Source organism: Centroberyx affinis, unplaced genomic scaffold, assembly GCF_046629955.1.
Source record: "Centroberyx affinis isolate AG114_WGS23_722 - 3 ecotype Tasmania unplaced genomic scaffold, CSIRO-AGI_Caff_v1 ptg001395l_1, whole genome shotgun sequence".
Classification (NCBI taxonomy): domain Eukaryota; kingdom Metazoa; phylum Chordata; class Actinopteri; order Beryciformes; family Berycidae; genus Centroberyx; species Centroberyx affinis.
The window spans coordinates 188,089-212,050 of NW_027279877.1; the positions used below are offsets into that span (position 1 = coordinate 188,089).

The 23,962-nt window shown below is 41.3% G+C and overlaps 3 protein-coding genes across 3 annotated transcripts; 2 read left to right on the plus strand and 1 right to left on the minus strand.

Moving 5' to 3' along the window:
- Window positions 1-256: 256 nt before the first annotated feature.
- LOC139649744 (probable ATP-dependent RNA helicase DDX41) lies at window positions 257-8,609 on the plus strand. The gene is made up of 17 exons (XM_071526233.1): window positions 257-415; window positions 2,562-2,657; window positions 2,818-2,968; window positions 3,126-3,200; window positions 3,347-3,407; window positions 3,494-3,630; window positions 3,736-3,808; window positions 3,898-4,051; window positions 4,610-4,746; window positions 5,180-5,342; window positions 5,523-5,654; window positions 5,767-5,838; window positions 5,924-6,020; window positions 7,266-7,415; window positions 7,530-7,601; window positions 7,763-7,873; window positions 8,215-8,609. The coding sequence occupies exons 1-17, from the start codon at window positions 389-391 to the stop codon at window positions 8,349-8,351; spliced, it is 1,845 nt and encodes a 614-aa protein (XP_071382334.1). The 5' UTR covers window positions 257-388; the 3' UTR covers window positions 8,352-8,609.
- Window positions 8,610-8,972: 363 nt separating this feature from the next.
- dok3 (docking protein 3) lies at window positions 8,973-13,637 on the plus strand. The gene is made up of 5 exons (XM_071526239.1): window positions 8,973-9,052; window positions 9,420-9,728; window positions 10,044-10,134; window positions 11,392-11,579; window positions 11,736-13,637. Exons 1-5 carry the CDS (start codon window positions 8,996-8,998, stop codon window positions 12,645-12,647), a joined length of 1,557 nt encoding a protein of 518 aa, XP_071382340.1. The 5' UTR covers window positions 8,973-8,995; the 3' UTR covers window positions 12,648-13,637.
- A 256-nt stretch (window positions 13,638-13,893) lies between these two features.
- Window positions 13,894-14,655, minus strand: atoh1b (atonal bHLH transcription factor 1b). Its single transcript, XM_071526215.1, has one exon. The coding sequence runs from the start codon at window positions 14,653-14,655 to the stop codon at window positions 13,894-13,896; it is 762 nt and encodes a 253-aa protein (XP_071382316.1).
- Window positions 14,656-23,962: the final 9,307 nt, after the last annotated feature.

Sequence of the window (23,962 nt, forward strand, 5' to 3'; positions counted from 1 at the left end):
CAGAAAGATTAAAAACAATACAGTTTTGACAAAATAAAGTGTGGTGTTTGCTTTCTAAGTTTATCCTTGGCTCTCATGAATTTTGATGAGCATGAGATGCTTCTGTACAACAAGGTCATGCTAACACCAGACTTACAACTGAAACCACCAGACTGTATGAAACCACCTGGAATGAGGCGCGTGTTGAACGCTCCTTGAGTGTGAGGAGATTACACAACGCCTCGACAAAGTTTGACCCTTCCAGCTCTCCGTACAGAAACAAACCGATTGCGTTCCCGTGTCGTGTAAACATGTGCATTGGGTATATTTAACGTATCTTAGGCAAACTATATTGACCATAACGGCGTGTCTTTATTATAGGTAGGACATTGCAACGTTGGTAACTAAAATGGAAACTGAAAATAGACCCAAAAAGGTAAGTCGGCATTTAGCTACTGGTCCAAATATGAGCTGGCTACACTAGCTGTTAGCTAAGTAAGCTAGGCTAGGTAAGCCACTGGCACTAGTACTCGTTATCAGCATTTAGTACACTAAATACAGGCTGTATTTAATGTCACGCATTTGAAAAAAATAATGCTGGAACTGTTAAATGATGGTACAAAAAACAACAACAAGATGTATAGAGAACCTGTCTTTGGAGAGAGTTGTGTAACGATCGTAGCCTAGTGCAGCTGCCATCCCAGAATACGTAAAGTTAATAATCACATAAAGTTACAGGTCAGCACAGAATATTTAGCAAGAACGTGTAGTTGATTTATTACACTTATATTCTCAGCAATTAGAGCTGCACCTCTGATTACTTGAATCATGACGTTTCAGAGGATGAATGAACATAAATGTAGTTCACAAACTGAAAGAAGAGTAACTGAAAACGACATGATGGCCTTCCGTATGCATTTTAGGAAAATCATCTTGAGGGTAAGTAGACTGAAGAGAGTCATGCAACGCTACCTCATTTATTTTCATGACAGTAAATTTAGCTAGCTCTTTTCGAGGCAGGAGTCACTCAGTGGTTAACAGACGATGAAAAGAAACGTAGCAAAAACGGTTATAATAAGGGAAAATAAATATTACTAGCCTTCTAACGTTACTACTAATAAAAATAATAGTAATAACCATGGTAACAATACTGTAAAATAAGCACTTTTAGTATAACTGAAACATGCAAGTCCAATTATGAAAAGGCCGCTTTGTGCAATTGGGTCTTCAGAAGTGGTTTAAAGGATGACCGTAGAGATGAAACAGTTTTATCTCTATGAGGATGACACTGATTTAGCCAGTCTAAGCTAAGCTAGGGCTCCCAAGTCCTAGGGCCCTAAAAGAAGATCACCGTCTCAGACCTAGACAAGAACAGCCAAAGATTTAAGGCTGTGCTGTGGCTCATAAGGGGTTAAGGTAGGAGATGTAGCTTGAGGTAAGATCTTGATGTGCTTTAAAAGTTCTCAATAAAATCAATTATAAATCTGACAACCAAACGTTTTGCACAATCTGGAGTTCTGGCAAGTAAATATGGTGTTGCAGTAAACAAGATGAGAAGGTATAAAAGCATGTATGACTTTCTTTATGTCACTGAGAGACAGGACCGATCCTGTTTTGCCAATATTCATTACCTTTGGTTCACACTGGTAGTGTGATATGAGCAAGTCGCAGCAGGACTGTTCACACCTGAGGCCTATTTATACCCTCAGTCCAGCAGCCTTCCCTCAGTAAATATGCTCTACACAGAAGTGAAATGTCCTGTGAGAAAATAGCTGTAGTTACACTGCTCCAATAGCCGAATCCATCTATTTCACTTTCTTTACAGACTCTCTTGGTCATCAACTCTCTCTCTCTCTCTCATTCACTCACTCACTCACTCACTCACACACACACACACACACACACACACACACACACACACACACTCACACTCACACTCACATAAACACTACTAGTAAACATCTGATCTTACTTATTTTTGTGATAATTCAATGGCAGGTCCAATCTTCATTTGGCATGTGATATTTCAAAAGTAGATATGATGTTCATCATCCCAAAGTGATGACTCTGTTGCCTTTAAGATTTACATCAGTACACATGTATTAATAAATAACGACAACAGTACACAGTGATATGATGAATTTGAGGTGCAGCCGTGGCATTATTTGTTAAAGAACCAAACCCAACAAATCTATAATATCAATAATAATAACAAACCAATACAGGCACTGTATGATACAGCATTGTGGCCTTGTACGTATATTAAGATTTGCATGTTTGGTCTACATGTAGAGTCCTGAAGGAAGCCATAGTTCCTCGTTTTGGGCCAGCTGCTTCTTGCCACACTGTATGTTGTCAAGGTTTTGCATCTGTCGTGTTCGGACTGAAGATTCAAGTAAATGCAAATGAACTGCAGTGACATCTTGAGGCCATTCTGGCTAAATCCGCGCCAGCTTCAGGGACACTTCTCTGTAGTTGAGGCTATGCTTTGACCAGCCTGTGGATGGGTACAAGCAAAGAGAGAATTTGTCCTTTTGGGATTAATAATAATAATGCTAATAAAAAATTTTGTGATTGTACAGAGACTCCATGGGGAGGAAGAAAGGGCGGGCTCAGAGGGATCTGAGGATGATGACTACGTTCCATACATTCCCGTCAAAATAAGAAAACAACAAATGGTAGGTTACTATGTGTGGTTTCCCCACCGCTGTCGTCGTCCTGCTGGCCCTTTTGTAATTGTAATTTGTAATTGGGTATGTGGTCAGGACAACACAGATTGTTCCTTTGTTCTAGGGGAACCCAGCATTACCGTAAAATGTGTGTATGTTTACCTTACAGCTGCAGAAGATGTTACGTGTGCGAGGGAAGGCAGTGGAGGAGGAGCAGAAAGACAGTGGAGGAGAGCAGAGGGACGAGGATGAGGGTCTCGGTCCGCGCTCCAATGTCAGTCTCCTGGACCAGCATCAGCACCTCAAGGAGAAAGCAGAAGGTATGTAGGTTAAACAAGGCCCACTCTGGATGATGATGGACAGCTCCCAGTTTAATTCCTTCCACTGTCTAAGATCATATTTATTTGGTTGTTGAATATGATGATATTGAAGGCGATTCTGTGACATTTCATCTATTTTGTGGGAATCTATCTGCAGCCCGTAAGGAGTCGGCCAAGGAGAAGCAGCTGAAAGAGGAAGAGAAGATTCTTGAGAGCGTTGCAGAGGGAAGAGGTAAAATGTTGACTCTGTCCAGTTCCTATGAAGGAGTGTTGGACTATTAATACTCAGATATTATCAGAATAATCAAATGTTAAACATAACGTGTTGTTTTAATCCGCACAATTGATTTCCTCTAACTTCAATTCTCTCGCCTTCAGCTCTGATGTCTGTGAAGGAAATGGCCAAAGGTATCATATATGATGATCCGATCAAAACTAGGTTAGTTTTTCATGAACGAATTCTATGGTTTGATATTGTTATGTGGAGTACTTCTGCCTCACCTACAACCTGAATGTCCTCTGTAGCTGGAAGGCTCCACGCTACATCCTGAACATGCCCGACGCGAGACATGAGCGCGTCAGGAAGAAGTTCCACATCCTGGTCGATGGAGACGGTGTCCCTGCTCCAATCAAAAGCTTCAGGGAGATGAAGTTTCCCCCAGGTTTCAAAAGCTGATAATTGGTTTTACCATTCTGTTTGTATGAGGCCTTTAACGGCGCTGCATTATTGACAACTGACAACAAATCTCTGTTTATTGTGTTTGCAGCGATTCTGAAAGGTTTGAAAAAGAAAGGCATTGTGCACCCGACACCAATTCAAATCCAAGGAATCCCTACAATGTAAGTAACTTATTTTACAGTCTGGCCTTGGCGACTTCACATGTATACTACTTCATGAACTGACTTCAGCTGTCTTCAACTGTCTGTAGTCTGTCAGGTCGGGACATGATTGGCATCGCCTTCACCGGTTCAGGAAAGACGTTGGTCTTCACTCTGCCCATCATCATGTTTTCCCTGGAGCAGGAGAAAAGGCTTCCTTTCTGCAAGAGAGAGGGACCTTATGGACTCATCATCTGTCCATCAGTAAGACATGCAACACAGACCTCTTTTAATGATAGTACAGCTTTAAATACAATACTAAGTTTGATTGAGGTTCTTAAAAATATCACTGTGTTATGGCTCTAATGTGGGACTTTTCTTTAATGTATCTGTTGTTCATTCATTCTTAAAGAACATGACTTGCAGATGGAGTGCAGTCTTTCGGTGAATTTCTGGTAAATTAAGTCCTACCTCAAAATTTAGGTCTACATTAATCCATATTTACAGACAAACAGCTTCAGACGGGATTTGAAATTCATTGAGTTTCCGCATGCTGTAAATCCCTTTACCAAGAACTCTGCCAATCAATTTGAACAGGGAATGGGGATAAAAATCCCATGTTTTAATTTTTTAGATTAGGAATCAGACCGTTGAGGCACAGTAAATGATTTTATTTCCTCACTGTCTGCATTTTAGACATGATGATTATATTAGCTTTTGAGAAATTATGAGCGGTTTTATCTTTTTTTTTTTTTTTTTCTTGTAATTAAACTCTTGACTCCTTAAGCACGTCTGATTTCAATACCCCCCCCTTTCCTCCAGCGAGAGTTGGCGAGGCAGACCCACGGCATCATAGAGTATTACTGCAAGCTGCTGGAGGAGGAGGGCGCTCCTCAGCTGCGCTCTGCCCTCTGCATAGGAGGAATGTCTGTCAAGGAGCAGATGGAAGTGGTTAAACAGTAAGTATGAGCAGAGGTTTGTGTCAAAAATTAGATCCCTGTTTCTCATTCAGAATTTACAGTTTGAGCTGGAATGAAAAAATTAAATCATTCAGCTACTTGACGGAAAAAATAGCCAAAGCTTTAATGTTAAAAACCAACGCATTTGGCTATAATAGCCTTCATCAGGGTTACAGATAGCATGCGTACTGGACAATAAATACAACTGTATTTTAAAAACTCCTCATAGGAGTTTAACCATTTAAGGACAGAATCACACACAACAAATCACTTTTCTAACTGATGCAGGACAAGGCATGCTGTATTGACAATGTGTTTTTTTACAGTTTGATGCTAATGTTACTGTGCAACTACCATCATTTGGTGATGTTTCACAAAATAAATAATGAAGGAATAACTCATATACTGACATGCTGAATTCTGTTGGTTATAGTGGCGTCCACATGATGGTTGCCACCCCCGGTAGACTGATGGATTTGCTGCAGAAGAAGATGGTGAGTCTGGACATCTGCCGCTACCTGGCGCTGGATGAGGCCGATAGGATGATTGACATGGGCTTTGAGGAGGACATCAGAACCATCTTCTCCTACTTCAAGGTCAGGTCTTTGTGCGTGATGTTGACAAACGCCAGAAATCATATAATTAATTCATCGGATGTTGTTTTTTTCCCCCCATTTTCCATGCCCTGGTTTTCATAGCAATAGCCAGACAAGAGTCCTCAAACTGACAAATAGGAATCAGATTGCCTGTTAGTAAACACTTATTTCTTCATTTAGGGCCAGAGACAAACTCTGCTTTTCAGTGCCACTATGCCCAAGAAGATCCAGAACTTTGCCAAGAGCGCGCTGGTCAAACCCATCACTATAAATGTTGGCAGGGCCGGTGCTGCCAGCTTGGATGTCATCCAGGTATTTTCATCTTTTAGTGAAATGGGTTAAGGGATTGCGTTGCATTAAATTCACAAGCCCATTGATGTGAGAGATGGGTGAACTGGACCTAAAACTTTTTTTGTGTGAGCAGGAGGTGGAATACGTCAAAGAGGAGGCCAAGATGGTGTACCTGCTCGAGTGTCTCCAGAAAACGCCACCTCCTGTTAGTACTTCTACATGTTTTGAGATTGATATACCTAAAATTAAATTTAAACTGGTTAAAACAGGCTCTTCTTTCATATTCACAGGTGCTAATGTTTGCTGAGAAGAAAGCAGATGTAGATGCCATTCATGAGTATCTGTTGCTAAAAGGAGTGGAGGCTGTGGCTATCCATGGAGGAAAGGGTAGGAGGAACTTTATATTCTAATAATTAAACAAGCAAATAGTAAACATGTTGCCCCCCACCAGTGATGTAGTTCCACCCTTGGGTCAGTCAGTGATTGCTGAGTGTACTTGAAATATCAGTGAAATTGTATAAGCATTTTCGTATGGGACAATGAAAGGACAGATTGACGATATATTTCTGTTGCCTACTCTCCTCAGAATTAGGCTTACAAGTTATATCTTTAAATGTAGTAATTGTAATTGTCCTGTTTTTACTCAATACAGTACAAAATATAAGAACTATAATACGCAATAAATACAATCTGTACATTACACAATGTACACTACAATACAATTTATAATACAATATACAATATAACATACAACACCGGGAGCGTGAGTGTTATGAATAATAGAAATGCTAAATGATAAGTCATATATGGAGTTGCACAGTAGGTAAGTGGTAATATGATATAAGTAGTCAACACTGACGGCACAGTGGTAGTGCAGTGATGAGTGCATTAACAGTACAACAGTCCAACAACTGTACAATAACTACAGTGTCTTGTGGTTAGAGATTTGCCCAGAAATTCTCCATTGACTCTCACTTCAACACATCAACCCAGTCTGATGTCTCCAAGTGTGTAGCGTGTGTAGACTATTATGTTACCTATGATAACTTTAACTGTATTGCTTTACCACTGAGTCCCCATTCATTGTAGTGCCGCCCCCTAGCGACACAAAGTCAGCGTTACAGTGTGACTAACGAACTAACTAACTAACTAACTAACTGACGGACGGACACCGATCCATAGTCCCCCCTTTGGTGGGGGACAATTACAGTCTGTACATCCAATAGGGCCCTCAGTTCAGTACTACATTTTCCCAATCTCAGTGTTCAGACTCTTCAACAGTGAGAGGAATTAAGCTGTTTTAAAAAATCCTTTAACTCAGATCTGCAAGTTATGAACTTGAGAATGCAGAAACACATTAGCCATTAGAAGAAAGGGCTGAATATGTCAATTTAAAATATCCAAAATAAGGTTGGGTGTTACTCTTCCTTCTTGTAGTTGCTAGTCAGTGCCACCAGATGCCATCCTACTTGCAAATGTCTCCTTTCCTGCTTCATAGTTTGTGTACAGTAAACCTCAAAGGCAGAGGAAAGTACTGTAGATTGTTTGCTTAGTCATCGTATTCAATATTCCTCATTGTGTCAGTGTCATGCTAAATAATAATAATAATAATGTAATATATCATGTTTTCAGATCAGGAGGAAAGAACTAAAGCTATAGAAGCATTCAAAGAAGGAAAAAAAGATGTGTTGGTTGCCACAGACGTTGCCTCCAAAGGTCTGGATTTCCCAGCTATCCAGCATGTGGTGAATTACGACATGCCCGAGGAGATAGAAAACTACGGTGAGAGAATATTGTCTATCATCTGAATTACATGGTAACAGACAATCCCTAAAACTGGTGTAGTGGTTAATCTTCAGTTTTCTCTAACTTGTTTGAAATTGTTTTGTCCCTCAGTCCATAGAATTGGAAGAACTGGGCGATCGGGGAAGACCGGTATTGCCACTACCTTCATCAACAAAGGCTGCGGTAAGAGACGATAAACAAAACCATCAAGATACAAAAAATCGAATTCATTACTAAATAACAGAACAAGACTAGTGATTTTGAGAATTCATTTGTTATATATTATAGTGTATTTAGATGGCTAAATTGAATGGTAAATTATATTAATATGTCTTCCACTACAGATGAGTCAGTACTGATGGATCTGAAAGCCCTGCTGATTGAGGCGAAGCAGAAGGTTCCCCCTGTCCTCCAGGTGCTCCAGACGGGAGACGAGACCATGCTGGACATCGGAGGTGAGTCGTCCACGCCGACTCCCTCAATTATCATCTCTCTTTTTCAGGATCTCTTCTTTTTCAGGAGCCTCTTCAGGACCTACTGACTCTCTAATCACTTTCTTTGATGCTTGCTTACTTTCTTGCTTTTCTTTATTTCTTGGTGCATCTATACATCTGTTAATTTACCTATTCATTAATTCAACTATTGATTTTCCACTTATGTCGGATGGAGAGGTTCTTAGTTTTGAGTTAGATACACAGAACAAAGTCCGGGGATATCAACATTTGTAACCGCCGTTTTAAATGTCGGAGAACCCTTGTTTCCTCTCTAACATAAGTGTTTTTTTATGGTTTCACAGGAGAGAGAGGCTGTACATTTTGTGGTGGTCTTGGCCATCGTATTACAGACTGTCCGAAGCTGGAGGCTATGCAGACCAAGCAGGTCACCAACATCGGGCGGAAGGACTACCTGGCCCACAGCTCCATGGACTTCTAAGCTCTTTCTCTCGAGATCGATCATTCTCCACTGCTGGGCTGAATTGTGAAATATTTCTGAGAAAACTGTATAGTCATTTTCGTTGTTATTGAACTAAGGAAGTGTATTTTTATCATTGCCTAACATAGCTCACAGGTCTGTTAGATGAAATGGTTAAAGTTGCACATTTTTAGCCTTTTTTGCCCTATTTTTCTCATACTTGTTCTTATTGTGTTGCTTTTGTAAGATACTTTTACTAGTCTGTAAATAAAACCAAAATACCTGCTGTTTTTTTTTCTTTTATGTTCATATTTAGCTGAATAGAAAGATTTCGGAAGGTTGTTGTTTGGTGAGGAAGTTGCTAAAACAAGTGTAAGAATGCAAAAGGAAGTTTGTTCTACTTAAGGAAACGGTAAAACAGAAATTGTACGACCAATGTTTTGCAACATTGTAAGTTGCTGATCAGAGGCATCTTGTCTTCTACCCCTTTTGGACATGCACAACTAGAAAAAAGAAAGCAACTTACTGATGACGCAAAGGAAACAATTATTCTCGTGGCACACACATTCAGATCAGGCTTAATTTTAACCTCTTGGGTAGCGTCTTGGCCACAGAGCAGCAGCTGCTGTATTAGATCAAACACTGAAGAAGAGCACGAAAGACTCATGGATGTCATTTTCAAGGAGGGGATGCTGTACCTTCAGGGGGTCAAGTTTGGAAAAGTAAGTCTTGTGTACAAATTCTGCAAACTTCAAAGACGTCTGAATATTGTGGTCTAGGAGGCAAGATACTTTGATGTCATTAATACACTGAATAAGTCAAAATCATTTTAAAGCTTTCAAGTAAGGTGCTTGGATAAAACACATCATCTGTATGTAAAAGGCTTTAGGTAATGGTACAAACGTTAATGATTTGTCAGAAGTTTGCAGGTCTGACTTGCAGTATATCCAAAGTCAGCAGGCATTGAGTTAAATCGCTGTCAAGAGATTCTCAGAATATCTGGTGTGCAGACCTACAATATGTCTGAAATAACTTTGCACTTAACAGGAATGTCACTTCTGCCCTTTCTGCTTCTCTCATCTACAACAGAGAACATGGAGGAAAACATGGATGGTGCTCTTTGAGCCCAGCTCCTCGGGGATTGGCCGGTTGGAGCTGTATTCTGTGCGTGACACCTGTTCTGATGCCACTTCTCAGAACAAGAAGCCCTCCCAACGGAAACTAGCAGAGAGGAGAGTGGTGCGTCTTAGCGACTGCCTCAGCATCACCCCTGCTCCAGAGGAGTCTTGCCCCCTGGGGTGCAGAGCCCTCTACTTGAACACCACCCAGTGCACCTACACCCTGGCCTCCACCACATGCCAGGACTGGCTCAGCGCCCTCTGCCATCTAGCCTTCCAGGTACTACACATCTGTCTACTTGACTCATTTAGCAGGAAATGGTAGTGCAACTTTCCCTTTCCTTTTATAAGGAGGGAAGAGGTTGTAAATAGAGAACAGTTATGGGAAGGGTTCAACTGAACTGACTTAAGGTAGCATGATGAGGAAGTTGATGGAGATGGTATCTGTCACTTTTGCCATTTTTCACTTCTCCAATTTTTGTGCTTGCACAAGCTCCCCTCTTTCTTGCATCTTGCACCTCATTCAAGCCATAAAACAGCGATAAGAGTGTGCAGTAGACTCCATGTAATGTTTACTGTGCCACTGTGTTTACAGAAGGATCCTGGAGAATTAGACAAAGGGGCTGTGGAGAGAGGGAATGGTTTGCCCATGGAGGACAATGACCTGTACTCATCGTGGAAGGCTGGTAATACTCGCTTGTCAATCAGCAGGCAATAGCTGATCACCCAACAAGCAATCAATATCAATCAGTTCATCTAAGTGTTTAGTGACTGGCAACTGCAGGGCTTCTCAATCCTCATCCTCAGGACCCAGACTGCTGCTGTTTTCTGTCCTACCAGGTGGTTAATTGCATTCACCTTGCATCCCAGGTGTAAATCAGTTGCTGATTAGATGGCTAGAATGAAAACCAGCAGGGTTGTGGGTCCTGAGGGCCAGGGGTTGAGAAACACTCGTCTGCTGTTCTGTGGCAGCAGGATATGTATTTCCCAATGACAAAGGATGATAATGCTGTTATGAACAAACACAATCCTCCCTCTTTATGCTTGCCTAAGAACAGAGGGTTCAGTATTCTAGAAGAAGGAATTAGTATACAGTAAAGTAGGCGACTTTACATAAATATTATGATTGAGGAGAACAGACAGGGAAATGTTAGCATAAGGATTAATTGTCATAGCATCAAACGTTCATGACATCAGCAGAAACCCTGAATAGCTGCAGGCAGCGGCTACAGCCACTAATTTACTCAAACACGAAGGCCAAAAAGCATTAGCCTCAGCAAGCGCTGGCTTATAAAAATGTATTTCTATTGAATATTTGCTAACAGATTACACTTTACCCCCAAAAAATCCAGACGGCCCTACCAATTGGAGTTCCCATGAGAGATTAGCATAATGCAAGCAATTTTAAATCACCCTTGTTCTGTATCAGAATATGCCCACTGGGCAAGTTTACGTTGACCGTTTAAAAGACATCGAAATGGTTATAGACATCTTGGCTAAAATGAGGCTACGTAGGCTTTAAAAGTTAAAGTTTAGTAGACGTCGACATCTTAGACTACATCTTCTGGGGTATATGACAAAAATAAAGCACTACCTTGTACATATGGACTTTTCTGGTGCATGTTTTTGGTATTTACACCTGTTTATGCATTGTTTAAATATGTAATAATGCATTTACTGCTTGGCCTAGAACTGGGCTATGCATGGCCAAAAAGATCCCAGGCTATATGAGAGCTAAAGCATACATGTGACGTTGAAATGAAGTCTAGTGCTCAGTAAACATTTATTCACTTTGTTATAGTTGATGTATTGCTGCTTAGTCATGCAGGCCTAATACAGAAATGCTGCACATCCAGCATTTTCATGCGCATGAATGTTGCACTGGCATCAGAGTATGCTGTAATGTTTTAATGGCAAATATCTTCATGTGTTGTCATGTTTAGACCTGACCCTCCCTCCAGGCCAGTACCATGTCACCGTCCAGACCACAGAGGCGTCAAAGAGGTGCAAGTTATCTGGAGAGTACCTGTTCTCCCCAGACAGAGAGGCTGTGCTGCTGCTGGACGTCCGCACTGGTCTCATCATCTACCGCTGGCCGTACAGATTCTTACGCAGATTTGGACAGGTCAAGGTAAAACGCTTAATTTCCCCCAACATCAGAAAAGATCCACCAATTGATTTTAACGTGTGTTATCTTATTCGTGGCTAACGACATCCAGCTCGGATCATTCACTTGTCTTTAAGTTGTGTAAAGGTGTATTAATGGATATACTGTATGTGATCACAGGGGGGATTCAGCATTGAAGCAGGCCATCGCTGTGATTCAGGAGAAGGACTGTTCACCTTCCTGTCCAAGCATGGTCTTCAGATCTTCCAGGCTATAGCCAAGCAGTGCTTAGTGGAGAAGGAGGCAAAGGACGCCTCTGTCCAGTCTCCTAATCTCCATGTACGCTCATTATCTGACCATTCTCCAGACAAACCTGCTGTCCAACTACCAACCACAACCTTCTGGCCGTCTGATCCTCCAGTCTGCAGTCTTCCAGCTATTCCTGCTGACAGAGAGGTAGAGTCAACCAGCGAGCTCTATGCAACCATAAACCACAGCTCTGCACCGGACATCAGACGCTCATCTTTCGTCAAACCTGGTCTTACCTCCAGCATGGAGGCTGAGGAAGAGGAAGGTGAGGATGAAGATGGGTGGTGTCGATTCCTGGAGGGCATAAACCAGGATGACAGGGAGGAGGACACTGTTTATTCCAACCTGAACAGATGGATGCCAACCGAAATGAAAGATCAGACGGAGCCGGAGGGAGACGTCTCAGAGTGCATCTATTCGGTTGTGAAAACTCACGAGATGCCCTCGCAACTCCAGCCCCAGCCTCTCTCCCAGGCTTTTCCCCAGCCGCAAGCTCTTTCATTTCCCCAGGCCAAACCCCGATACCAGCCTCAGCCTCCACCACTTGTAAAGAACCAGATCCAACCTTGGTTTCAGCCCCAGGAGCCATTCAAAGCCCAGGCGCAGGCAGTGGAGGAGATGAAGGGGGTGCAGGAGGCCAGAAGCCGCTCTCCCTCTGTTGCCCCCACTGAGGTCCCTGTCAGTTTTAAACAGAGGTTGTCAGAAATCATTTCTAAGGACCTGGCAAAGCTCCAGTCACCTCTTCCCTCTGGAAGGAGCAGCCCCCCAGTTTCTCACTATTAGTTGGGAGACACAACTAGAAAGAGGTATTTTGCATTTCAAGACCATCCTTTAATTTATGGATGATCTACTCACTGTTGAAGTTAGTGAGAAAGTCATGAAGTATAATTGGTTTCTTTATTTCTTTTTAATTTTTTCTCCTCTGGGAATATGTAATTAGGCATTCATTTTTGGCTTGCAAATGTCTATTTAGTTAACTATTTAGTCTTTGTTATATGCAAAGTAAGTATTTTTATTCAGTAGATTGTTTTTGTCTGGAGTAAAAAAAGTGAATAGGCATGATGTTTTAATTTTCATCCGTCTAATTTGAATTTTAGTATAAAAAAACCACTCTTAATAAGTGTTGTTCTCCTCACATGCTGGGAAGTCAGTGTAGCTTAGACTGCTACCAAAAAGTGTGATATTGACATGAATTCATAAGCTGATAGTTTGTGCAATCTGAAAATAGCCTTTTGACTCACATTTTCCTCTGTGAAAGAATACCATTATAAGGTACACATGACCATATTGTATCTTGAGATGAAAATTAAAAACAGGAAATTGTGTGTTTGATGCATCCTATTTTAAAATATAAACTTTGTTGCCTAGACTAGGAGAGCTTTGTTCCAAAATGACAACACTTTTAAAGACTAGATCTCTGCATTTTAGAGGCATTTAGATGATGAATAGAGGTAATAATGCTTTGCTAAAATGGGCATAAAGTGTTTTGGAAGTGAGCTCTTCATATTCTGTTTCATGTTTGGATTGAAATATTGAAGGTTAACTCTCATAGTGCAATGGAGTGTTGACTGAAATATGACTCAAATGTACACAAAGAACTTTCAAATACACATTCTGTCTTAAGTGTATCTTTGTTTATTGTAGCAAAAACAATCCTTATAAAATACCCATATACATAAATATCAAAATAATTGTTTTTAATTTAGACAAACGTCACTTACTACATTGGACATGTAGTGATGGTTCAGGCCATATCAAGTATAAAGTGCAAGTAAAGGCCTCTGGGAGTTCATGATGGCCTTATGTAATAAATTCAACATCTTAAAACGTGTTCATTTTGTCTGTACTTTTTTCTTCTGGCAGTGCAACATCTAGGCTATCAAAAATATAATGAGAAACCCGACTTGTGGATGACTATCCCGTATCATCGACATTTCTATAAGCCATACAGTTTCTCCTGATTACTTCTATAACACAGACACTGCAGTATTAACATTATATTCTGGAGTCCAATTAAAGTCACTGCTCATTATCCTCTTCCACTCTGATCCTCCATGTCACTGTGAAGCGAGGATTCCCCGTCGCTGCTGTTGGAAGAGGCCCCCGTTTTATGGACTGGTCCCAGGTCAGACGCTAGAATGATAAGGTGGCCGACGGAGGCAGCAGCTTCACAATGCTCCTCCATCAGTGGGGGTTGCGGGGAGTTCACAGAGTAAGAAATGTCACTCATCACTGTGGCCCCCGCTGGACAGAGGCTTTGGATCAAACTCCTCCGGGCAGCCTTGTCCGCTGAGCTGGGACGGGGACTCCTGCACTCCGGGTGCACCACGCCGGACAACAGCTCAGACAGCTCAGTGATGTAAATCTGTGCCATTTGGAGAGTGTCATATTTGGAGAGCTTCTTCTCGTTCTCCAGGGAGGGGATGACGCTCCTCAGCTCGTCAAACGCTTTGTTCAGGCCGTGCATCCTTCTCCTCTCCCGTGCGTTCGCCGCGACGCGCCGGTGTCTCTGAGGGCCAAAGTGGCTCGCCTTGCCTCCCTCCCCCCCTTGGTCACTGTCTGTCTCCATGATGCCACCGGACACGCAGTCGGGCAGCTTACTCACTGGCACACGTTTGTCCAGTGATAGGCTTGCGTCTGCGGATCCGTGCGCGTCCCTCCTGGAAAACGCACGGATTGCAGGTGAAGATATCCAAGTCTTGGAGTTGATGTGCGCCAGGCCGGCTTGGTCCAGCAGTGTGAAATCCTCTGGGTATTCTGGCCAGCTTGGAAGCTCAGATTTTGCGGTCATTACTGTAACAACCTAGTCGTCCGCGGTGAGGAAAGGTCAGAGAGAGGTGTATCGCTGATGCCCTGGTTTCTGAAGTGGTTTTCACTGCATCAGCAACTTATATAGCCTTCCCACTGTCATCCCCGTGTCCTTCCCAGTGCTTTAACAGCCATGCAGCCTCAGGAGGCGGCAGCCAATCGCACCAGTCCCTCTGACCCCCCGTCAAAGAACAATTAGACAAAGCTCGAGTTTTTTTTTCTGCTACCATTGTGTATTGTAACTCAATCACGATCATGTTAGACATTATCTTCACACAGAGGGCAACCGAAAGCATTAATCATTTAACAATCGTTAGAAGTGTTCTTTTTTTAATATATAGGCCTATATATATATATATATATATATATATATATATATATATAACTTTTAGGAAAAGTAGGCCATGGACAAGATAATCTGATGGAAAGTCATTCGTTTCAAGAAAAGAAAAATAGGCCCAAACAAGAAAAAATAAAACTAACAATGACTTTTGTAGCAAAATGCAAACTTTTTTTTTAGTTTTATACAGAGCCATCCCAAGCGGACGTGCCAAAATTGTCAATTTACATTCATTATTTATTTACATTCATTCCATTCAACAACATCGTGTTCAAGTGAGGTTTAAAACAAGCTCATCAGCGCATTTTTTGTGGTTTGGAGAACCATTAAACAAACCCTCAAATGAATAGTTCAACAGGCTTGGTAACATCCAGGTAGTCCTATATGCCTTCGAGATATGATAAGAAATAACGCATAAGCCTACATCTGCGCACCATCATTCTATTTTAGATGCTGGACCTCAAAATGTAGGCTATATCTTTCCCATTAAGCAACGGAATTGACTTATAGGTCTGACCCAGGTTTGGACCTGGCAGCGACAATGCACGTTCAAGTTTGTTCTCAAACAAACAGTAAAAGAGAACAATCTTTTGCGGATTATTTGCAGAATAATAAAACGAACAGGTGTGAGGCAAGGCTTGAGACACACCTGTCTGCAGCAGAGCCATGGTAACTGATAAGTTGTCCGCAGGCGATCTATGAATCATTTAGCGATAAAACGATGCTGGAGGATAAAAACATGCAAACAACATATAGAAAACATGATCATCTTGAATACTATAGGTCCCATAAGATGCCATTCTTCTTCTTCTTCTTCTTCTTCTTCTTCTTCTTCTTCCTCTTCCTCCTCCTATAATAATAATTAAATAAATAAATAAGTATTATTATTGTTATTGTTGTCATCATTATTACTATTATTATTAGTAGTAGTAGGCCTAGTAGGTATTAGCAGTAGGCTACTATTTATCATAATAAATAGGCCTATGTTATCATCCAAAATAAGGAGCAAGTTGAACTTTAATAAACATTCAGTGGTTTAAATAAGATAAAATCAAGCAAGATAAATTAGGCGTAAAAATCCTGGTTAGGAGTTGCGACTCTTGTGCCTATCAGCTGGTGTCCCTTGGCACCCTCACCCCAGCTACACAACACACCTCAGCCTCAACCAGTGTCACCCACGTCTCCCATATGCTGCGCGCAGCGACAACTCAGCTCTCACACTGCTTTAAGTGACACAAGAGCTAATCACTCATTAGCTCATGAATTACAGGAGTGGAGCCGCGGCAGCGTCACTGGGGCCGCTTTGACGCAAACATATCCAAAGGAGATGTGGGATCCAGTTGTTATTAAAAGATGTTTACAGCAAATATTTTGAAAACCCAATAAGAAATTGCAGAAAAAAAGATGTTTTCCACTTGATTTGGGTTTTCCATTCGGGTTGATGATGGTGACTTGAACAAACATTTAGCCTAAATGTGCCATCCTGACAATAGCCTACGATATCCTTGATTCAGGTGGTTTCTCTCTCTCTCTCTCTCTCTCTCTCTCTCTCTCTCTCTCTCTCTCTCTCTCTCTATCACTATAGTGTAGTAGAGTGACTAACGCGCGCGCGCGCGTGTGTGTGTGTGCGTGTGCGTGTGCGTGTGTGTGTGTGAGACAGGCGGGGTCGAGCACCGGTAAGAAAATCACCGTGACCTGCCTCGCCGTCAGCAGTTTAATGAGGCCTGGTCTTAGTTGAATAAATCGGCACGCTCTTCATCCCGGGGTGTCCATTCATTTTTTGGTACATGAATATTTCATTCCTTCAGCCCCACTGCCAGCGCAACAGCCTGTAACCCTGCGTGCCGGCTTTAAAATGCGGCCACACTTCCCATCTGGCGCGGGGCGTGAGCGGGGAGTGGCGCCGAGGCCGAGGAGGTGTGAGGAACATTTCAGAGGTCAACTTCCAGAGATGGAGGCTGACTGATACGAGCCACCAGGCAGGGAGGACAGGAGGCAGCGGGACTGTCAACTGCGACTTATCCAGGAGCACTTCAGCCTAAGTGGGTCCACATTTGATCTTCAAGTTTCTGCTTTAAAGCAGAGCATGAGATCAAGCAAGAGTTGGCAGGAGGAATTCATTTAGAGGCCTTGTCTAAAAGTCACAAACACACAAGAACTTCTCAAGTGCTTTTTGTTTGTTTTGTTTTTTGTTGTTGTTGTTTTGTTGTTTGTTGTAGGCTAACTTAATTAGTCTTACAGAAAAAGTTAAGAAAAGTTCTCACTTAATAGTTCAGCAAAGCTCTCAAATCTATTTATTTTTTCTCTTAAGTTTAAGATTTCCACTTGTCTTAAAATTGTTGCAGTAAAGATAGGCCTAGCTGGGCCTCTAAATTAATCCATTAAACATAGCCTACATTTTAGACAATTAAGTATTTCAAAGTAGCCTAATATTAATAGTGTTTTACTTACTGCATCTTACATTTTAAGCTTGACATTTATTGTTAAGCTTAGCTAGCTAGCTAAGTTAACGTTTTCTTCTTGAAGGTCATAGGCAGTGGATTTAAATTTTCGAACAAACAAAGATATTAGCCTACTATTAAAGCTTGCACACAGAGTGCATTAATGTTGTAAAACAGGCTCCTTTATGCTTGTTTATGTAGTGGTTGCTATAGATCCTATTTGAGATTTTCTAAGTAAGAAAAAAGAAAACTTCATATGATAGGCTATATTAAGAATGTGTTTCAAGTTTGGGTGGTAAATTATTTTAGATGCAGGAACTTTGCCATAGTTACCTTATTGGGCATAGGCATCAATTTTATGGGAAAAACCTGTACTTGCCATACCTTATTCTAAATGAGTCCAAATTTAACCTTATGGCTTTTACCTTTTTTTAATGGAGACCAAAGATCAAACAAAATTTGTCAGCAATCTACAATTCACATTGAGTATTCAGGACCATAGCCTAGTAAGCTGTGTGTGGCTGTGTGACGTATGTTTAATAATTTCTCATCTTGACCAAATACAAATTTGTAGGTCAAATAAGCGACGCAGCTTTTGAACTTTTGGTGTCAAATGATGCAGGGACTTAAGCATGACCTCAGAGTTTAGCTAACAGTGAACCGAAGCCCCTGGGACACAGACACCCTTCCCCTATAGGGTTTTTTAGACCAAAGACTCCCACCCACACCCACACCCCATTAGCACTTGACTGTATAATTGCTAGGCTATTATACAGTTTTCATGTATAAAAATTACAAAACAACATCACTAGAGTGAATCCATTTCAGCTGTTTTATTAATCCGCCAACAAATGCAGTTCCTCAAATTCAGTCCCATTCCAGTGTAACATCACCAAAACTCTTTGCATTAGCTAATATCAACACTGTAGCCTATGACCATTCACCACGACAATAAACTACACCATTTTAACAGCGGATTATCTGATATCCTCATTTGCTGCTGTTTAAACAAGAATTTGAAGTTCCCCCTCCCGCAGACGTTGGCGTAACGGAAACAGGTGCCTTTGAAGTGTTGCTAGGTAACGAGTTGCCGCTATTGCCATTGATACAATGTATGACAGAATGTAAAAAACGCGGACTGATATTTTTTGCTATCTGTAGGTTAAGCGGTGATATTTTGGCACTCAGTGGAATGCCTCTCGACCAATCATATCGCTAGGTCGGAACTAACCGTTGTATATCAAGTAAGAGGAGGGTTTTGTTCTGTTGTTAGGCCCTATGTGGGCTGTATGTAGCCCTATGTGGGCGGATAATAGTGTAGAGAAGGAAACCTCTAATCAAAATAGCCCTAACTCTAACCCTAACTTCTAGTGAATGAGGTAAGCCTAATAGTGAAATTGAACTAATTATCATTTCACTGGGGACCTCTTAACATTCCCTAAACCCCAGTTTGGGAACCATTGCCCCATGCATACACCTGTCCACCCCCTCCGAATATATAAACTGAGATTGATCATTAAATTGTCCTTTCATCATAATTCAGCCTATACTAAATATACAATATGGTATATATGAGTTTAAGTCTACAGTGATACAACCTGTTTGAATAAAGGTGGAGGCCAATAGAAACTTATCCAGAGTGGGATTTCCTTCCTTCCCATCACAGTGGGGCTGAGTCGTCGTCGATGAGCCAAACACTTGCCTTGTGCGCGTCTCTTGCGTTTTAATTAAAGACTCCTAATTTCTTAAACAATAGAGCGTTTCCATTTTTCGCACAATAGACATTGCATTCGCGCTCAAGGAACAGTGAACCTCTTGATGTTGGCGGCAACATAGCCTGTAATTATCCTCACCCACCCGAAGCTACGGAGGTGGTTCTAGTGAGCAGGGAGACGTCTTGGGTCGCTTAATGCCGGGGTTTCAGACGCAAATTAGGGAAATTAGTGGCCTCATTAATTTGGGGAAGGGAAGTAATATTCTAGTTAAAGTAACGGTTCATTAAGTCAATGTTATCTGTGGTAGAAGGCTAATTGATGAACTGTGAGTGAAGAACAATAATGAGATTACTTCTTGGTTGTAGCACTGCGTGGATCGTGTGAGTCAAAAGGTTTATAAAGGATCATTTGCGGAACTGAAAAGAGCAATTACCACTTCTACAAAGTTTTAGATCTGTTGAATTGATCCGATTTGTAATCCGCTCTACAAAAGAGCCCATCGTTTTAACAACCCGTACTCTTTGATCGCGAGAATAGCTGTCCTCAGCTTGATTTGAAACGGAGATGTCGCGATGCTTCACTCGAGTCTCTCTGCACGGTCCAGTTTTTGCTCTTTGAGGAGTCAGCGCCGGTCACGGGTCACTCTTAAATGTCCCGGAGGGTTTGGAGCCACTCGTGTGCGACCTGGTCCTCTCAGTGGGAGATGGATGGGGGGTCAGCAGTCTGCACAGCATGACGGGACCATCAAAAGCAGGACCTGAAGTCAAACATGCACCATAATTCATTAGGACAATATTAGGTTGGGGTCATAGGATATCAATATACCGCATAATTTTTACTGCTGTAAGCGGGTATAGAAAATGGATGAATGGATGGATGAGTTACATATCAGCCAATTATTTGGAGTATGAAGGGTTATGAAGGTTGGGTTATCCCTACATTACTCAATATCTGTGGCAATCAATAGTGAGTTTTGGTGACCTAATCATACATTTTGGTACTTTTTGGTACTTTATAGATGTCCTATGGTATCACTATAATATTCCTACAGGTGCCTGTGGTACTCAATAATAAATTCACAATGACCATAACATATTTTATCTGTATTTCTATCTTATGGTATTCGGCTACTATAGGATTTTATGTGGTATATTTTTGACCTATAGGCCTAGTGGTGATATATCCTAGTAAAGTGTGGTGTGATAGGCCTATGTGTATAATGTCTTTCTGAAAATTAATTCTAACATATTGTTATTTTTATGTCAGGGATAAAATGGGTTTAGTGCTATAGGCTATGCTTTTTCAAAAGCAGAGACCTTAAAAGGGTTTTGCTGGGCCACACGTGGTATTTCATTCATGTATAACAGGCTGAAAATACAGTTTGGAGCGAGCTCTGTTTTTTTGTCCTGGCACACCATATGGCAGATAGGCAAACGTGGACGGTATAGATCCAGGACATCAAAAGAAGAAGAAAGGCTCCCAGACGCGTCAGCATCAGGGCCTCTGAAAGCTGTCAGCGGTGGATCAGCACTTTACATAAAGAGCAGAGTGGATGCTACAGGCTATATGTGCCTGTAGGGTAATAACAACCTGACAGACATGAACTAAAACTATCTTTAAACTATCCTTGCTATCAATCTAAAGGGTTATAGATTATGTTTATAGTAGAAAATAAGTGATTAAAGTGCTATTTGGTATGTAAGGATTGGAATTTGTTGCATGATTTTAGTCGATACATTGGCCTAAAGGAATATACGACACAAAATTCATAGCATAAATTTAGTTTTGCATTATTTAGGCTTATTAATTGGACATAGCCTATTTCTCCTTTAATGGTGCGGTCTAGAAGTGGAGAATAGCCTCTGGCATCACAGATTTCTTCACTACTGGTTTTGTTTATTTTATGGGATTGGAGACATATTTTCACTCTGACATTGATTCATCGAGCCGAACCGAACCGAGATTGATTCACTGAGATGACGGGACTGACAGTATTTCACAGCTAAACATAAATATGCTGCAAATGATTTTCTTACTTTGATTTTTTTTCGTGAACGTTATAGATGTAAAGAAATTACATCTATCACCCCCCCACCCCCACCCCACCCCCGATATGTGAAGCGCTTTGAGTACCTAGAAAAGCGCTATATAAATGTAATCAATTATTATTATAAATAACATTGGGAAGGACATGCTTACAGCGAAGGTGCATCTTTATGCGGATGATACAATAGTCTACTCAGTTGCCTCTTCTCTGAGTCAGGCTGTTGATGAGCTGTAGGCCTCATTGTATGGTCGAAAGTTGGTTCTTAATGGTAAGAAAACCAAATTCATGATCTTTTCCAGAGCTCGCTCCCAGATCTCAGATAATGTTGGCATTCACACCTTGGGAGGGGACTCAGTTGAAAGAGTATCATCCTTCAAGTACTTGGGTATTTGGGTGGATGACAGGCTCTCTTTTAGTGCATATTGAGAACCTAGTGAAAAAACTGAAGGTTAGGCTGGGTTTTTATTATCGAAATAGGGCCTGCCTTAATTTAGCAGTTAGGAAAACACTTGTACATGCTACGTTCTTAAATGTTCTAGACTATGGTGACATTATTTACATGCATGCTGCCTCTTCTACACTTCGTTGCCTAGACTCTGTGTATCACCCAACTCATTGTCCCGTACACATCACTGTGTACTTTATGATCTGGTCCCCTGGTCTTCATTAAGCCTAAGGAGACAGCAGCATTGGTATATTTTTATTTACAAAGCCATAATGGGCAAACTCCCTTTATATCTGTGTAATCTCCTATCACTCACCAACAGCTATTATGATTTTCACTCCACTAGATGGCTGCTCTACCAGGTACCCAGGATTTGTTCAGAACTTGGTAGAGCAGCTTTCTCCTATTTTGCGCCCTGGTCATGGAATAACCTTCAGAACACACTACAGCTTAATGATGTTGTCTCCCTGGGAGAGTTCAAAGCTTTGCTTGCTTACAAAGCTGGATTTTGTATTATGTATCTGTTGTCCCTTGTCTGTTTTTAACGTGCTCCATTTTTTAATTTTTGTAACCTTGTAATGGCGTGCTATCTTGGCCAGGTCTCCCTCGAAAAAGAGATTTTAATCTCAAGGGACTTCCTGGTTAAATAAAGGTTAAATAATAAAAAATAAATAAAAATAAAAAAGCAAGTCTGAATGTTAAGAATTTATGGGTGTATGCCCATAATTGATATAGGCTATCAAAAAAACATTCGTTGGACACAAGACTGTTCTCATAGTAGTTCTGTCAATAAGGAGAAATGTTTTTAAATTCTGTATTTTCACTAGTTACCACCAGATGGCGACAACACAACATAACTGGGTCAGAAAGGGTGTTTCTGATATTTTGGGAGCTGTTTTATGTTTTCAGTCAAACGAGCCAATCCAACATAACGATTACAGGAATATATATACCATGTCATGCTTCAACAAGCCAAATGAGCCTTTGTAATTTGTGATAGGGTTATTTACCAACAGTATATCAGATATAAAGCCTTCAGGATTGACAATTGTCTGAGAAAGGAATATCTCTGGAGGCTCCTGCGATAGTCAACTATCAGAAAGCTATTTACTGTGAGGATAAAGATGTCTATCTTATCATAATAAGGCCCTGTTCAGTTCGCTGGGGATTACATCCCACATGCTATGTGCCATGACAAGACGAGATCATATCTGCAGCTCAACAACAGCAAATCTGAGAGCAGACCTTTTCTCTTGAAAAAAAGACGCCCCATAAACTTCCACCAGTGTGACACATAACAAACGCGGGATAAGAATCATGATCTCAGCAGTCATTCGTGGCCACCTCATGGTTTTAATATTACTGATAAGGCAAACCTTGATAAGAGAGCTTCATTACACCTGGCAAGTTTCATGCCACTGTGTGATTGTGTCTCCTGGCCTTCCTGCCCAGCAGAGAGCAGTAGCGCTCTGTGCTGTGAAGTGGGACGTATGTAGAGCGGCAGTGTAGCTGTTAGTCAGTTAAGATGAGCAACACTTTGTCCACTGACCTGTTTGACCTTGTGGACTGAATTAGGCGGGCCACAAAGTGAGAGCTGTTAGGAAGTCATGTGGACATCGTGGAATCATATGAGGCTGTTTTCCATAAGTGGTCCTCAGAAAAGAGCACGACCTTCAATATCGTCAGTGCTTGTGAAGTCAGTCGACTGCGTTGGAAATGACAGCCAGCTTCTGTCATCTTCCTCTCATCTTCTTCTATCACTTTATCTCCCCTGCTTCCTGTATTATACATGGGGAAAGAAAAATTTTGCTAAACTTTATTAGTAACTGGTGTGTTGTAGCTAATTTCCAGTTGGTTGTGATTGGTGAGTGGTATGATGCAGGGAGTAAAACACAATCTTTTAAGTAATCTATTGATAATTATGTCTGTCATGATCATGGCCAGAGTGTTAGTTCAACAAGATTATTTCATTAGGCAGCTAGTGACAGGCACAACCAACTTCAATTATAATCATGTGAGGCCTGTAATTTGGCAGTAAAGATTGTTCATCAACCTTCAGTATGGATTTTCTATGGTCGATTAATATAATTGGATTCAGAATCGCTGATGTCTCAGTGCCAGTCTGGACTGATGTCACTTTTTCAGCAACAGGCTTCATCTTTATGTTTTTGGCTTTGTGCTGTATGTAAGCATTTGTGCTGCGTGTGTGTGTGTGTGTGTGTGTGTATGAGGGAGAGAGAGCTGGGTATTTACAGGCTGACAGTGAGGCAGCATGTCCAGCTCCACCGTGCCCTGAGGGGGC

Coding starts and splice junctions, on each gene's coding strand:
- dok3 (XM_071526239.1), top strand. CDS start 8,996: ATGGATGTCATTTTCAAGGAGGGGATGCTGTACCTTCAGGGGGTCAAG. Junction 9,053..9,419: donor AGGGGGTCAAGTTTGGAAAA/GTAAGTCTTGTG, acceptor CATCTACAACAG/AGAACATGGAGGAAAACATG. Junction 10,135..11,391: donor GTACTCATCGTGGAAGGCTG/GTAATACTCGCT, acceptor TGTCATGTTTAG/ACCTGACCCTCCCTCCAGGC.
- atoh1b (XM_071526215.1), bottom strand. CDS start 14,655: ATGACCGCAAAATCTGAGCTTCCAAGCTGGCCAGAATACCCAGAGGAT.
- LOC139649744 (XM_071526233.1), top strand. CDS start 389: ATGGAAACTGAAAATAGACCCAAAAAG. Junction 3,201..3,346: donor GAGCGTTGCAGAGGGAAGAG/GTAAAATGTTGA, acceptor TCTCGCCTTCAG/CTCTGATGTCTGTGAAGGAA. Junction 5,655..5,766: donor CCAGCTTGGATGTCATCCAG/GTATTTTCATCT, acceptor TTGTGTGAGCAG/GAGGTGGAATACGTCAAAGA.